This window comes from Microcaecilia unicolor, chromosome 2, assembly GCF_901765095.1.
Source record: "Microcaecilia unicolor chromosome 2, aMicUni1.1, whole genome shotgun sequence".
Classification (NCBI taxonomy): domain Eukaryota; kingdom Metazoa; phylum Chordata; class Amphibia; order Gymnophiona; family Siphonopidae; genus Microcaecilia; species Microcaecilia unicolor.
This window is the reverse complement of record NC_044032.1, coordinates 343256709-343274330: the sequence shown is the minus strand read 5'-3', so window position 1 is coordinate 343274330 and position 17622 is coordinate 343256709. Positions and strand designations below refer to the sequence as shown.

The window sequence follows — 17622 nt, the reverse complement described above, 5'->3', positions numbered from 1 at the left end:
TGTTTTTTTTGTTACATTTGTACCCTGCGCTTTCCCACTCATAGCAGGCTCAATGTGGCTTACATGGGGCAATGGAGGGTTAAGTGACTTGCCCAGAGTCACAAGGAGCTGCCTGTGCCTGAAGTGGGAATCGAACTCAGTTCCTCAGGACCAAAGTCCACCACCCTAACCACTAGCCACTCCTCCACTCCTTTGACAGTTTAGGTGTGCCCTGAAACCATTAGAGAACGGACACAGTGCACCCCATTTTGTGCCAAGTTAAAGAATTGCCTCCTACGTGAATTGTTTTTTTACTTAGACTGGCAGAAGATGCTTTTTGTAAACAAGCCACACTTATTTTGCCCAGCACCCTATAGCTGCTCTAATTATGGTGCTATCATCAGATCTCTCCCTCCACAACTGCAAAGAGTGCTTCAAAGAAGATGCCAGAGCTACAACCTGTGAACAACATGTGATAGGAGGGGGAATGAGGCGCATCCTCTGTCTTGTTTCTATGTTACGTAACTTAACATGCAATACCATTACCTGCCATTTTCTACCAGTGCTTTGATTTCCTCAGCGGTAATATCCCTGAATGCTGCAGAAGGAGCCTCTAGTGCCGCATATTCAGCAGGGGAGATAACTGAATGAAAGTTAAGTGTACAAATACAGACATATTTCACCAATGCATTTTGAACCTTTCAGACTATAGCTTTGAAACCAGCCTTTGACACCCTATTCCTGACATGTTTACATCACTCCATGTTTAATCACATTTTAGATTCACATTTTACTGTTCCACTAGTGCTTGCTGCCAGTCTGTCTACTCTTATAGGTTTGTTTACACAGAGTAGAGCAAGGACCAGCAAGATTCAGAGCAGAGATGGTGAGGTCAGGCTCTGCCACTAGGAAGATAAATTGACCTGATGGGAGTAGAACAACAGAAAAATTAGGTCTTACCTGATAATTTTTTATTAGTCCTTCCCACTATTCCAAAACCTGTGGGATAGCTGTGTCCATCAACCAGCAGGTGGAGATACAGAACTCAAAACTGAGCTGACATCTCTCTTACCATCCAGTCCAGCTCCTCAGTATTTATGTAGACAAGCAGTAAGGGTAAACTCAGAACAATCAACCAACACCACCTTAACCAACTCCCTAGCCTAACACTAACCAGACGACTACACATGTGGACCTGTCTCCACTCTGGACAACTTGTCGAGCGCAAGAGATATGCAGGAAGCACCATGCAAGGTGACAGTCCTTACCAACCCATTACTTCGCACTGACTAAACATCTCAAAGCTCAGGCTGGCCTCTAGAATAGAGGGATGAACTAGTGGAAAGAAAATTATCACATAAGACCTAATTTCTCCTTCCATTACACAGCTTCCCACTATTCCAGAAGCTGTGGGATGTTTAAAAGCAATCCCTGAGGACCGAAGCACCAAAACTAGCTTCTGAGTGTGCTCCAACATCCACCCTGTAGTGCTTGGCAAAGGTATGCAGTGTCAATCACGTTGCTACCTTGCAAATATCCGCTGGACACAGTAAGGTAGTCTCCACACAGAATGTCACTGTACGCCTCATAGAATGAGCCCATAAGGAAGCTATGAAGCCAATCCTCTGCTTTCCAAAAAGCAAACAAGTCTGATTTGCGAAACTCATTTGTGACTTCAGATATCTATGTGGACTCTACACACATTCAGAAGCTTCAACGAAGAATACCGAGCCTCTTCATCATTTCAGCGAAAGGACAGAATCTCCAGATTGGTTCAGATAAAATGCTGATACCACTTTTGGAAGGAAGGAACCATGCACAGGGAGACCCCCCCCCCCCCCCCCACCTCCGAAAAGCAAAGACAGGGATCCCGATAAGAGAGCTTGACACTTTGAAACCCTACATGCCAACGAAACAGCCACCGAGAACACTGTCTTTAGTGTAAGAACTTTCAAGGAGGCCTTTGAGAGTGGCTCAAAAGAGGCTTCTGAAAAGCACGAAGAACAAAATTAAGGTTCCACTCTGGACATGGCGTCCAAAAGGAAGTCCGCAAGCTGCCCGCTCCCCACTAGAGATCTTCTGTATGTAGCCCCTGAAACAGGCCAAAGCCGCAACCTGAAATTTTAGAAAACCCAGCAATCTTTTCTGAAGCCTGTCTGGAGAAACTCTAGGATGTGTGCGATCTGAGCAGAGGAGAAAGTCCACGCTCAGAAAACCAACCCTCAAATATCCTCCACACCCTCGCGCATGGATGCTGAGTGTTTGAACCTGAAGTAAGGTAGGAAAGAACGAATCAGAATAACCTTTTCGTCTCAGAGTCCTTTCAATGGCCAAGCTGTAAGACCTCCATGAGTATCGGACTTTGCTTCAGTAGACCATGTACCTGTGAAAGACAAGAGGATCCCCATCCAGCAGCTGAATCAGGTCCGCATACCATATCCTCTGTGGCCAATCCGTGGCTACGAGAATTATTCAACCCCGGTGCAATGCAATCCTTTTCAACACACAGCCTACCATGGGCCTAGGAGGGAAGACACAGTAGCTGCATCTCTGGCCAGGGCAGAGCCAGTTCTTTCCAATGGCTAAAGAACGTGGGCATTTTGGCATTCCTTTTCATCACCATCAAGTCCAGAAACAGAGAACCCCACTGGTCCACTATCAGCTGAAAACCCTGGCTGGATAGTTCCTATTCTCCTGGGTCCAAGGAGTGCCTAAGAGAAAGTTCACCTCCACATATTCAAGCACCCAGCGATGTGAGTGCCAACAAGCAGAGATTTTTTCCCCCCACCCAACTCATAAAGGAGGCTGCTTTCATGACCATCAGATGGCTGCAGGGTGTCTGTTGTCACCACCTCCCATTGTATAATCAAAAATGGAGTTCCGATGGTCAAATTTCTGGACGATAACCACCACTGCATACTCAGTCTAGCAACCAGTGTCCAAGGAAGATTAAGGTTGTACTTCCATGATTCTGGAGACCAGCGGCTGAGAAGAAACTCCCGTAACGGCCATATATGAGTCCTTGTCCATGGTACCATGTCCATCACCGCTGTCACTGACCCCAGAACCTGGACATAGTGTCAGACCCTGGGCCTGCTTTGATTGAAGAGAAAACAAATCTGTTGAACCAGCTTTGACCTCCTGCATTCCATGAGGAAGATACTTTTGACAATGAGATTTCAAGAAGAAAGGAGTGACCATGCGGACTCCAAACTTGTAACATTCTGTAAGAATATCCAGAACCCACTGGTCTGATGTGATTTTGGCCCACACCTCCTGAAACCCCTGAAGATGTCCTCCCACTGGAGAAAGAACAGTGGACCAGACTCACATCATTGGGCACTCTGAGAGGACTTCCTGTCCACGACATGAAGATTGGTGTGCCCGAAAACAGAACTTTTGACCATACTGCTAATGACCAGGCCGGTACAATCTGCAGTCTTGAAATCAAGTTTGAGAGTCCCCTGAAGACGGACGACCAGATGCTTTTGGCTTATCCTCTGGCAACCACTGTGGTTTAGTTTCTCCAAGTTCACAGAGTTACTGAGATCTTCTCCAAATAGCCATTTGCCTTGAAAGGGCAGCTTAATTAGACGTGACCAACGCTGCATCCACTTCCCAATGCCGCAGCCAGAGTTGACAATGTGCCGTGACAGCCAAAGACATACCATGGGCCATATTCCATAACAAGTCATAAATAGCATCCACCAAGCAGGCCAACCTCACTTCCATCTGGGCATTATGGTGTCCATATTGTTTTGCAGACTAATGCCACTTCTTGCATGCTCTAGCCACGAACGAACTGCACACTGTTGCTAGAAGGCCCAAACAAGCCAATTCAAAGGCTTGTCTCAGCAAGCCTTACTACTACTTAACATTTCTAGAGCGCTACTAGGGTTACGCAGCACTGTACAAATCAACAAAGAAGGACAGTCCCTGTTCAGAGGAGCTTACAATCTAAAGGACGAAATGTCAAGTTGATGCAGTCTAGATTTCTTGAGTAGAGGTGTGGTGGTTAGGTGCCGAAGGCGACATTGAAGAGTTGGGCTTTGAGCAATGATTTGAAGATGGGCAGGGAGGGGGCCTGGCGTATGGGCTCAGGGAGTTTGTTCCACGCATGGGGTGAGGCGAGGCAGAAAGGGCGGAGCCTGGAGTTGGCGGTGGTGGAGAAGGGTACTAAAAGGAGGGATTTGTCTTGAGAGCGGAGGTTACGGGTAGGAATGTAACGGGAGATGAGGGTAGAGAGGTAAGTATAACTTTGTCCTGTTGGTCATTTAGGGCAATGTCCCTGTCCAACGGCAAGGTGGTCTTCTTAGTCACTGCTGTAATAATGGAGTCCACCCTGGAAAGCTGCAATTTCTTTTTCTCCTCCAAAACCAACAGGTAGAAGCAAGCCATGGCTCTTTCCACTCTAAATCCAGTGAGACCCATTCTGCTGTAATCAGGTCTTGAATGTTTGGATGCATCGGGGAAGCCTTAGAAGGACCTCTAAGCCCACTCATAATTGACACATATGGCTCTCTTGATGCCAAAGCAGAAGGCTCCTCAGTGAAAAGCATCACCAAAGCCTCAGAAATAAGAATACTAAGCTCCTCTTTATGAAAGAACCTGTGTACTTTTGGGCCATCTCCCTCCTCTAACAGCTCCTTCAATGATGGCTCCTCTGAATGGACAGAAGCCATATCAGAGAATGGACAGAAGCCATATCAGAAAAGGAGGGAGAAGCAGAGAGACCTCAAGGAGACAGATGAAGCTAAATGAGATCTCTTAGGAGCCAGAGGGGCAGCAGGGTGAGAAACTAAAGCATCCTGCAGCAACTCTGTCCCTACTTCAATAAATAGGCCTGGTGTAAGAAAAATATAAATTCCAGAGAAAACAAAGATCCCAATTCAGCTGAATGCTGTCAGGCCCTGAGTTTGTAAAATGGTGGCTGGAGACGAGGAGCTGGACTGGATGCCAAGAGAGATGTCTCACTTCTCTATCTCCACCTGCTGGTTGATGGACACAGCTATCCCACAGGTTCTGGAATAGTGGGAAAGACTAATGGAAAGAAAATTATCAGGCAAGACCTCATTTCTCCATTATTATTCTCCCAGGTCATTTCATCTTCTTCCTAGAAGCTATGTAATGAAAGAACTGTTTCACAGACAGCCCTAGCCTCACAGCACCCATCAAAAGAGGCTGGAGCCACAGTGAAGAGAAATGAAGTGTGCAGTGAGAAATCCAAGCTCTATGGAACCAGAAGAGGGTGCCTGCTATTGACAAGAATAAGAAAGTGTGCAATGGGGAGCACAAACCCTGTGGCACCAGAAAAGCAAAAACTGGCATCTTCACAGACATTCAGTCTCCTACCGCACTCTGCCTAAGCCAACTTCCCATCTCATGCCTCTCTTGATTTAACTCTCAAAACATCTCACACACACACTCCATACATCCCTAAAGATACATACCTACACTCTTTATATATAGACAAGCCAGTCAGAGAAATATACAATTAACATACTCAGTCACAGCACATAAGATATATTCTATTTTGTTATTTTTTGTTACATTTGTACCCCGCACTTTCCCACTTATGGCAGGCTCAATGTGGCTTACATGGGGCAATGGAGGGTTAAGTGACTTGCCCAGAGTCACAAAGAGCTGCCTGTGCCTGAAGTGGGAATCAAACTCAGTTCCTCAAGACCAAAGTCCACCACCTTAACCACTAGGCCACTCCTCCACTCCCCTATATGAGCCACCCAGTCCCTGGTACTCTGCTGAAACAATTTTCCACATGTCTCACCAATTCATCCATGTAGACATGCCCTAGTCTGCAAATGGGTAAACACACTATGCATCATAATATAAGTGTGCAATTTTTGATTAATACGGCATTTCTCTCTACTGGAGTAGCCAACTGGGGATTTTCTTCATAAATGGCCAAGTTCAGTAAACAGACAGCACACTGCCTGCAAGAATGCTATTAACTCCCTCTCTGTTCCCAACACAGGTAAAAGGAATGGGATGAGATCAAGAACTGTATGCTTTTCCCATATACTTCTATTAACTACATAAGAAAGGAACCCAAGACATGAGTCTTATGTACTGTAAAAGAGGGGACTTCCATTTTCATATATCACAAAGCCATTCTAAGAAGGGAAATAGCCAACAGGCCTCTGTCCCATTCTTGTGGTCGTTACAGAATGCAGAGCCAGCACACATATAAGGCACTACAGAACAGTCCCCTCTGAGTCAGTTTTCTAAACCTACAGGAGAACTCTACAAACAATTCATCTTTCTACTACACAAGTTAGTCAGTGAAACATAGATCGATGTAAATATTAAATTTCTGTAAGCAGAGGATACGGTCATCAAACTTGTACACATTTTCCGGCTTGTCTACATCTGCATGGCACGGAGGCAGAAAGAGCGATACATCTTGGGAATCATTTTGCACTGCATCACTGACTAAAGCTGTGATAAGAAGAATGGCACAAACACACGGGTTAGACCAAGAGAGTGAACAGAAAAATATTCAACTAAGTTTGTTCAATCAATATCTGCAGGTAGTCAGAACACTTTCCTTAGCTATATGAGGTAAGTCTGCATTATTTGAAATTAAATTTATTGTTTGTAATTAGTGTGCTCTGATAACAGATGCACCAAGCCACAAAGAAGTGGACTGAAGGATTCTTCAACCACTTTCCCAGAAAGCCTTTAAAAGCACATGGTTGCTCCTGCATGTCACCAGACTACTGCTCCTCAATTTATCAAATCTGAGGCTGTTTTTTGTCCACTGTTTTAATTTAACAATGTTTATAGTATTTATATACTGTTTACTACTATAACCAAACTCTCAGAAAGGAGCAATACTCCAGCAAGTAGGCAAATAATAGCTTCTTACACTGCTATCATCAGAGATCATAAATTACTGGTAAGTACCATAATTACATTTGTCAGGGAGCTTGACCTCCAATGTTTGGCTTTTCTTTTAACTAAATTCTTACCTAGATCCAAGATTATCTTTGCTCGGTCTGCTTTCTGTCATTGAACTCAGATTTCCTGGTTTTATTAATAAACTTGTTTCTAGGCCCACAGCAGTTCACCTTGCTGTGGCTGGCAGGGATCCTCAAATCCTGCAAGCTGAAAACTCCAGGCACCTCTACCACTCGCCTTCCCTATCCCCCAACCCAGTGTATTTTAAAACTTGTCTTCCCTTCCACAGGGTGGTGTCCACCCAACCACTGGATACTGCGGCAGTGACTTCTGCACCCTCAGTACCTTACCTACTCTCCAGTGCTGACCCAATCCTGGGGCTAGGAGGGATTTCATATTGTTCAGGCCTGAACAAGACATTGAAAATTCCTGAGCCAGATCTTCACCTCCAAGCTCCCACTCCCAAACACTTAATCCAGCACCAATGGTCTCAGAAACAGCAAGTCTCCCAATGGATGATTACACAAGTGTTGGAGCCAGTGCAGGGCTGCCTCCAGATTGACCATGCTTGCCCTTCCATTTGCCCATTCTAGCACAGGTTCACAGAGCTCATGGCTCTTCCTGATGCCATCTTGCTTTCCTTCTCAACTTCTTTTGCATAATTCTTTCCAATTCCCTTTGGGTTAGAAAGAATAATTAACAGAATAGCTTCTAAAACAAAGGATAGTGTAGCTTCTGGAATTAACATGCTGCCTCATCCTGTAATATTTTGATCACCAGATGTAAAATAAATCTGATCAAGTTTTTTTGACTGGGTGATCAGAGAGTTGAATTGAGGGACAGTGCTAGATGTGGCTTTTAGACACATTTCCACTTAAGTGACTTAAACAAACTGAGCACCATTGGTAGAGGCCAAGTGACTGAATGGGTTAGGAGCTGGTTGAGTGGGAGGCAATTACTACTACTACTATTTAGCATTTCTATAGCGCTACAAGGCGTACACAGCGCTGTACAAACAATAAAAGCTATAAAAGATAGCAATATACGGACTTCACTTTCAGGAAAGTAGTTTGCCTCAAAGATCAGTCCTTGGTCTACTTTTGTTAAACGTTTTCATAAGCAACATTTAATTATGGAAATGCTATCAGAAAAGGTTTGCTTTTATGCACATACCACCAAAATTTACAATGAGGTAGACACCCTGGGAGACAGGATTTAGCAATAAGCAACTATCTGGCAAGAGGTCAAGTACACCGGGCAACAAAAGACAAAATTGAGAAGCAGTTGTCTGGTGGCATGCAAGAAAATCATTGCTGATGTTCAGATGCCATCTAGGACTCACTGCATCTGTCATAAAAGAATATACTAGTCAGCTGGGCCACCAATCACATGCCCAAGCATTCCAAATTTCACAGCACTCCCTTAAAGTAAACAACATATAGAATAGCAGTCTTTCACCAGCAGCCTGCATTAAAGACAAACAGTATTTCAAATACCTAAGAACCTGGTTAGTGTTTGAATATCTGAAAATCTGTCCTGTTTCTGTGCTCCCTAAGGTCTGGCACTGCGCTACTCTTCCTATCAACAGCAGCTACCCACTGGCTGCACAAACGTTTCTGCCTTCCAGTCTGAGATACATGTCTGTCATGTAGGCAACACACAAATTCTACCAATCCCCTGTGAATGGAACACAAACTCATGATGCAAAGAAGAATGACCATTTTGTAAAGATAACATCACATTCCAAAGAATGTAATCACACAATAAAATAAACAATCCCTGCAGTCTGGGAAGATGTTGTCATTTAACACCAAACAAAATTTTATCATTACACTTTATTCCCATCCCACACTGTTATTATTTACATTAAGAAACAAGTTTTCCCCACCTTTCAAAAACAATGCCAAATTCCTGTACATAGTACTACATACCTGTAACTCCCTTTGCCTCTATAATGTTTTCTGCTGCCTTTACTACAGCTTTATTTAATGTTTCACTGCCAACTTGGTTCATTTTTCTAGAGTTCAATGCTCGCTTCTGCTTGTTAGTTCCGAAAGCCTCAATTAGAAAATCCACCTGTGTAAGAAACAGATCAGCATTATGGTCTTCACCAAGCAAAATTTAACACTAGGAACCAGAACTGAAAAACTTCACCATGTACAGCTGTGGGGTGTAGCCCGACCCCAATTTTCCATGTGCATAACAAAGAGAGAAAGGGATAGGGGATGGGATTTGATATACTGTCCTTCTGTGGTTACAATCAAAGCAGTTTACATTTATGTACAGATACTTATTTTGTACCTGGGAAAATGGGAGAGTTAAGTGACTTGCCCAGAAGGGAGCTGCAGTGGGAACTGAACCCAGTTCCCCTGGTTCTCAGGCCACTGCACTAAACCATTAGGCTACTCCTCCACTCCACAGGTTCACCAAAATTAAGCCAACCAAGATAGATTTCTGATTGCGGGCCCATCAGCAGCCTGTGTGAACTTGCTGCCGCAGTTTTGGTTTTGTGGATCAAAGGTCAGCAGTGCTATGCACTGGTTCTAGCCAACTTAGTGCCTACGTCGCTATCTGTACAGAGCTACTAACCAAGTCAAAACATTGCATTTCAAGATGGTCTTCGTCATGGTTACGTCAAAGATACTGAACCTTGTGAAGGACACCTGCCTGAATGGTTCTATCAGCACTGAGGAAATCACATACCACCAATCACAAAAGATCAGAGTTCATGCAAACAGCATGGTTACTGAATCTATTAATTGCTGGACTGCAGCTCACTCACACTCTTGCTTCCTCACCACCCATATTCTGCTCGCTTTCCACTACATAGGTTGGAACTGGATAAATAAATATTGCTCCTGAGGAACAAATACTGCTGCATCTGAGACAGGACTCCCTCTGGCAGAAGTCTCCTGCTGCACAAGGTTGTAGGCTTTATAATTCCTCTAATTATTTGGGATAGAGATACTTTACTGCTCTTGTAAGTGTTGAATATAACCAAGTGACCCCAATTAGATGTTATAAGCATATTTAGTATTATGGGTTTTGTTTGTTTTGTTGCTGATGCTAAGACATAGTTGTTAGTGACCAGATCTGTATCTGAATTCTTTTTGGGAATCTCTGTGTGCTTTTATTTATGTACCATGAACCATTATTTTTCCAGAAGCTTTGTCAATCTCCATGATCAGTATTTGTGGGAGGGATACTGATCCTAGAGACCAGATGTGATCACTACCCTGGAGATATAGCTACAGAGCCACATACAGTCACCTCAGATTGACCCATACAGCCAAGTCTGAGCCCAAAACACACAGTGTATTGGGTGCTCTGCAGCAAGGGTGGCACAATGTTATTGAGATGGATATGGGGGAAGCCACTGCTTGCCCTGGGATTGGTAGCACCATTTCTGCCAGGTACTTGTGACCTGGACTGGCCACTGTTGGAAGCAGGATACTGGGCTAGATGGACCATTGGACTGATCCAGTATGGCTATTCTTATATTCTTATGACCTTAGGGAGCACAAAATGAGATTGGTTTTCCTAGTACACAAACTAGGTGAGAGATACATGCAGATAACTACTGAATATTAAATTTGGATACCATGAAAGAAAAAAAAGCTTAAGGGTGTGCAAAGCAAAAAACAGATTTTACTATTTTTAGGAGTCTTCTGCATCTTTTTTCACCACACCTTTGTGGGCATTTTGCACACTTTACCACAAGAAATGTTTTGAGCATGTAAATCAATTGTACACACGTGTGGGAGATTTGTGTGCACTTTAAAGTTTTAGCCACCCATACAAATCAAATGCACATTCATTAATACACATCTCTCGATCTCATTCAGTGCCACTACCTTTTCTCTGTATGATCTAGACGTGTTCTCTGATGCTCCTTCACTGCTGTCCAGGTCATCTAAAACAAACATAAAACGTGTCAGTGTCTGCTATGTTGTGAATAATGACTGCAGTAGAACATTAACATCTAACACAGTAATTCAATGAACTGGGGGGAGGGAGGGAAAGAGAGAAAGAAATAAGTAGAACAAACTAATCCATTTCAGATTGTAAGGGTACTGTTACAAAAATGATTGCTGCTCTACAAGCAACAGCCCCTATTAGAAAGATCTGCCAATAGAAAATTCCCTGTGACTTAACTTAGATGTCCTGAATCAAAGGCAAGGGCACTTAATAAAATCATGAATATTTACTTTCATTAAAGAAACTCCTACTACAGTCTTTTGGAAGGTGAAATTTAAGATAACAGGCATATTTATGTATTATAGAAAGCTGCAGAGGAATAGGGATTGCAGGAATCCCATAGAAGACATGGGAAACCTGCAGGTATGTCTTCCAGGTCCACAGGAATCCAGTGGGGACAGGACAAGTCACCACAGGTTTCCCACAAGAAGGTATGCTGGCAATGCCAAAATGAAGGTTGGGACGCACAGAGAGAAGCTATTGGAGCACGTAAATGAGGCTTGGGATGCACCGAGCGAGGCCATTGGAGCATCACAGTGAGGCTTAGAATACAGGGAAGGTACTGGAGCCCCAGACCAAGGTCTGGAATATACCATGGTAGGTTATTGGAGCACTGGCTCCACTGCTGCTTAGAAAATCAATGCTTTGCCATTCTGCAGGTACAATATACACATTTGCTGTAAGCTAACTTGTCAAAAATTAATCAAACATGCTTTGACCCTTTGAATCTGCTCTAAAAATAAATTACCTCTCTTTTTTTTTTTTCCTTTGCATCCTTAGCACTAGAAATACATGTGGGAATGGATCTTAGCAGAAACGGTGGGTGACATCACTAACAGTATTATTTAAATGTGCGCTGCCTCCTGAGCTCTTCACCTGCTCCAAGTCCTCTGTACATTGGGAGAGCAGCTTCCAGCACTCAGACTGAACAGGGAGTAAGCGGCCTCTCTAAACCTGACATCGGTGGGTGATAACACTATTATTATTTGAATGTGTGCTGCCTCCTGAGCTCTTCGCCTGCTTCATCTTTATCAAACATGTCTTAAATTCATCATATTTAGTAAGTCTACTTCCAGACATTACTTCACACTAGCCTAAAAATGGTCTTCCAATTATTCTACTACTACTACTACTAATCACTTCTATAGCGCTACAAGGCATACGCAGCGCTGTACACCATACATGAAAAGACAGTCCCTGCTCAAAGAGCTCACAATCTAAATAGGACAAGCAAACAGACAGAACAACTAATAGGTAAAGGAATTAAAGAGGTGGGGATAAAAGGGTACAGGACAAGTGACTAATGGTAAGGAGTCAAAAACAGCGGTAAAGAGGTGGGCTTTGAGCCTGGATTTGAAAACGGCCAAAGACGGGGCTAGATATACAGGCTCGGGAAGTCTATTCCAGGTGTGAGCTGCAGCGAGATAAAAGGAACGGAGTCTGGCATTAGCAGTAGAGGAGAAGGGGACAGACAAGAGAGATTTATCCACAGAACGGAGTACCCGAGGAGGGGGCGCAGGGAGAGACAAGAGTGGAGAGGTACTGGGGAGCGGTAGAGTGAATGCACTTATAGGTCAGTAAGAGAAGTTTGAATTGAATGCGGAAACGGATAGGGAGCCAGTGAAGTGACATAAGGAGAGGGCTAATGTGAGCATAGTGACTGGCGGAAAATGAGTCGCGCAGCAGAGTTTAGGACTGATTGAAGAAGAGATGGCTAAGTGGGAGGCAGGTGAGAAGCAGGTTGCAGTAATCTAGGCGAGAGGTGACATGAGTGTGGATAAGGGTTCTGGTAGAGTGCTCAGAGAGGAAGGGACGGATTTTGCTGATGTTATAGAGAAAGAAACGACAGGTTTTGGCAATCTGCTGAATGTGAGCAGAGAAGGAGAGAGAGTCGTCGAAGATGACCCCAAGGTTACGAGCAGATGAGACAGGGAGAATGACAGTGCCATCCACAGAAATAGAGAAAGGGGGGAGAGGAGAGGTGGGTTTAGGGGGAAAGATGAGAAGCTCGGTTTTGGCCATGTTACGTTTCAGATGAGGCTAAGACATCCAGGTAGCAATATCAGATAGGCAGGCTGAAACATTGGTCTGGATGCTGGTTGAGATTTTGGGGGTAGAGAGGTAGATCTGGGAGTCGTCAGCGTAGAGATGGTATTGAAAGCCATGGGATGATATCAGAGAGCCAAGAGAAGAAGTGTAGATGGAGAACAGGAAAGGACCGAGAACAGAACCCTAGGTACACCGATTGGTAGTGGGATAGAGGTGGAAGAGGATCCACCAGAGTGTACACTAAAGGTGCGAAGCGAGAGGTAGGAGGAGAACCAGGAAAGAACAGAGCCCTGGAATCCAAGTGAAGACAACGTATCAAGCAGTAAGCTGTGATCAACAGTGTAAAAAGCGGCAGAGAGATCGAGAAGAATGAGGATAGAATAGAGACCTTTGGATTTGGCCAGTAACAGGTCGTTGGAAACTTTTGTAAGTGCAGTTTCAGCTGAATGAAGAGGGCGAAAGTCAGATTGGAGTGGGTCAAGAACAGCTTGAGATGAAAGAAAGTCAAACAGTAGCGGTGAACGGCATGTTCAAGTATTTTGGAGAGGAAGGAGAGGAGGGAAATGGGTCGATAGTTGAAAGGACAGGTAGGGTCAAGTGAAGGCTTCTTAAGGAGTGGTGTGACTATGGCATGGTCGCAGTGGGAAGTGAAAGATTGAGGATATGACAGATAAAAGGGGTGAGAGTGGGAGAGATGGTGTTAAGAAGGTGGGTAGGAATGGGATCAGAGGAACAGGTAGTTCGTTTTGAGGAGGAGAGAAGATGTGTTGTTGCCTCATCAGTGATTTTGGGAAAGGAGGAAAAGGACGGAGGGGTTGGGGAGTTACGGGAACGGACAAGGGGAGGGAGAGGTGGGGGTGGCTTGGTTGAGAATTAGAGGTTTATCTTCTGAACCTTGTCATGGCAGAACTCAGCTAGGGTCTGAGATAGTGAGGGGGGAGTTGGAGGCACCTTGAGGAGAGAGTTCAGTGTGGCGAAGAGAAGTAAAGGGTTTGCGCCAAGAGAATGAGTCAGCTGGATGTAATAGTCCTGTTTGGCAAGCAAAAGAGCAGATTGGAAGAGGTCAGCATGAACTTGAAGTGTATGAAGTCAGCAAGGGCACGAGATTTCAGCCACAGGCGTTCGGCGGAGCGGGCACAGGAATGTAGGTAGCGGATTTTAGAGGTCAGCCAAGGCTGGGGTTTGGTACGCCTTATAGGACGGGGCATGAGAGGTGCAAGAGTGTCTAAAGCAGAGGATAGAATAGTGTTGTAGGAAGAGACGGCTTGATTGACAGATTTGGATGGTGCAGTAGTAGAGAAGAGGTTCGAGACACTAGAGGATAGGGTAGTAGGGTCAATAGCCTGAAGATTCCTAGATAAATTGGTTAAGATTGGACGGGATTGGGCAATTATTAACAGTTAATTGGCTATGTATTACTATACTATGTCAAATTTTAACTGGTTCTCCCTCCAAAGCTTTAGAAACCTACTTTAATATCCCAGTCATTATTTCTAACAGGTTTAAAGTTAAAGCAGGAAACCACAACAAACAATATGACAAATTAAATTATTGTAATAAACTAAATCATACACACATCAAATAACACCTGACTCAAAGACACCATACTCAAAACCAAAACCCTTTCTCAACAAGAAAACATCTCATAAATGTTAAATGCAACACCTATATTTCATTCTCATTTACACCAGTCACAACCGGATATGTTAATGCCAGATTTACAATAAACAAACAGATAATCAGAGAATGGCTAGAAGAACAATTAGACCTCCTATTGATTACATGCTCAACATGATCCAGTATTAAATGAACTATGCCCCCTAAGTTACAAAATTCTTCACCAAGCTAGAAAAGGGAAAAAAGGAGGAGGGTCATTCCATGCCAAGTGGTCTAAACCTTCCCACCATCATGTCTCCAATCTGTTGCGTGAATCAGGTGTTAAATGAAGTTTCCCAAAATTTGAGGTCTCTAACTGCAATAGTTGCAGATCTAGACCCCCTTTTCTGAAAGGTTGTCAGTCCATGAGCGCGCGACATTGACCAAAATGCCATTTTTGGGGTCTAATAAAATCCAAACACATTTATAAGAATGGCTAAAAAATTCAAATCCTGTACAGTTGTTGATGCTAATTCCGATGAAATACATTTTAACATTATGGATGCAAAATCCAGTCAAACACGTTGACTCAAAGTGTGCATCAAAAGTGGTCGCGACTCATCGGAACATATTTGGACCAATATTCAGACTGCAACAACTTCCATGCAAACAAATATACGGACTTGACATTTTGAACAAGCATTATGCTTGTGCTGGACATAATAAGGAGTGGAGGAGTGGCCTAATGGTTAGGGTGGTGTACTTTGGTCCTGGGGAACTGAGGAACTGAGTTCGATTCCCACTTCAGGCACAGGCAGCTCCTTGTGACTCTGGGCAAGTCACTTAACCCTCCATTGCCCCAGGTACAAATAAGTACCTGTATACAATATGTAAGCCGCATTGAGCCTGCCATGAGTGGGAAAGCGCGGGGTACAAATGTAACAAAAAAAAATAATACTGCCAGATTTGCAACTAACCAGCATCTATAACCGCCCTGCAGGATCTCTTCAAAGTTGGCACTGTCAGCGCAAATGGTAAAATGTACCAAAGTTCAAAGCCAATTATTAAAAAAGGGTCTGCCTGAATCAGCTTGTGAACAGTATCATCTGAAAGAGAAAATTGTGCTCTACAACACTGATGTTTTTGTTTAAGTGTGAAAGTTATCAGATGACAGAGAGAAGAGTTGAGATGCAGAAACTGGAGAGTGAGCAGTTTGAGAAGATAAGGTCAAGACAGTGGCCATTCTGGTGAGTGAGGATAGTGGAGCACAGTTGAAGATTGAAATAGTTTCTCGCTTTAATATCCTGAGAAGCATAAGAGTCAGAGGGATCACAGCATGAGTTAAAATCCCCAAGAATGAGGGAAGGAGATGAAGGTTCAAGAAAGAAGGAAAGCAAGATGTCAAAGTCAGTGAGAAAGGAAGAAAGGGGGATCATTGGGGGGGGGGGGGGTCGATAAATGACTGCTACTCAGAGAGGGAGAGGAGCAAATAGACGGATGGAGTGGACTTCGAAGGAAGAAAAGCAGCGAGTAAAGTAGAAGAGGTTGAAATCTAGAGGAGGATGAAAGTAGTAGCCCGACACCACCTCCACAGCTAACTGGGCAAGCAGTATGGGAGAAAAGATGACCTCCGTGGCACAGGGCCACGGATGAAGCAGAATCTTCAGGACAAAGCCAAGTTTCAGTTCGGGCAAGCAGATGGAGAGTACGAGAGATAAAAGGTCATGAATGTAGGAAAGTTTGTTACAGACAGACAGAGCGGGAATTCCAAAGAGCACATGAGAAAGGCAGGAAAGAAGGGGGAGGAGAGGAACAGAAATTAGATTGGAGACATCATGGTGTGACCTGCACAAATAGGATGAGAGCTGATGTGGAGGACCAGGATTGGGATTGATGGACACCTTGATCATTTTTAGATTTATTTACCATATACTTGGTCAGGGGTGTTTTGAGTCTATTTAAGCCCCGTGATTATATTTTTCCTTGAAAAGAAGAATGCAATACAAACTTATTTATCAGATGACAGTTCAAATATCTGTTCTCATCCATATACACACACATAATCTACCCACCTGTGCATCCAATATAAGAGAGGTCACCCAAGTCTAGAATGCTGGAAATTGTTACATTCTACTATAGAGAGCATGACAAGTGTTCCAGGTCTCATTGACACTGGGGGTGGCTCTATTCCTTACCTGGAAACACTGGCTGCATGTTGTAGAGCTCACTATTATATACCTGCATTTTTCCACATTTCTTGTCTAATACTCCAACAAAGTACCTAAAAGAAATCACATTAATACTGTAAGATATTTCTGTCCTCCTTAGCCCATTAAACCATCTTTGTTGAATTATAGCCAACTACCACAAGAAAAGTTGCATATGCTAGAATCTAAACTTAAAAACATGTTATTCTACTTTTATCATGAGGATTTTTTTCCTATGCTCTTTGTGGAACCAAGAAAAAAAAATTGTAGGTCTTACTGGATATGCAGGCAGTAAAGAGAAAGAACAGGCATGAAATCCCTGCTAACGTGACAGCAGCAGGAACAAACTAACCCTTAAGCCTCCTCCTCAGACAGTGTGAAAGCCCCAGCATTATACTAAACACTAGCATTTTTACCATGGATTTAGATATGCTGTGGTGTCTACAACAATGATTTGCACAGAGTTTGCACTGACTGACCGCTGTCCAAGCCAGCTTTGTAAAACAGCAGTGATACACAACTTTGCTGGCTGCAGCCTAGGAAGGTTGGACGCAACTGTAAGGTACAGATACACATTTCTATTTACAATTTTTCAAGTAGGGTGAAAGTAGTCTAACCATTGTATTCAACTTATACAATGGTTAGACTACTTTCACCCTACTTGAAAAATTGTATATTGTTCTTGTAACAGCAGTTACTTCTGAAGCTTTTATGCGAAACACTGCATGAGTTAAGGAAGTGCTTGAAAAAAAGTCATAATTGACCAACTGTTTATATAGTTCAAATAAGAGTGGTGCTCGGAACTGTGTGACTAGCTACATCAAGGAGGCACTTTAATTGTTACATATTCTGGAGTGGATGTTTATTCAAATGAACTCGTGGAAGATCGGGCTTT

At 43.6% G+C, this 17622-nt stretch overlaps 1 protein-coding gene across 1 annotated transcript in view; it reads right to left on the bottom strand.

Moving 5' to 3' along the window:
- POLR1E (RNA polymerase I subunit E) overlaps positions 1 to 17622 on the bottom strand; it is a 111867-nt gene that overhangs the window by 58452 nt on the left and 35793 nt on the right. Inside the window, exons 4-8 of the mRNA XM_030194415.1 lie at positions 16716 to 16801; positions 10752 to 10810; positions 8829 to 8973; positions 6328 to 6435; positions 526 to 622 (exon numbers count right to left, since the gene is read on the bottom strand). Of these exons, the coding sequence (XP_030050275.1) occupies positions 526 to 622; positions 6328 to 6435; positions 8829 to 8973; positions 10752 to 10810; positions 16716 to 16801 (495 nt within the window). The remainder of the gene's footprint in view (positions 1 to 525; positions 623 to 6327; positions 6436 to 8828; positions 8974 to 10751; positions 10811 to 16715; positions 16802 to 17622) is intronic.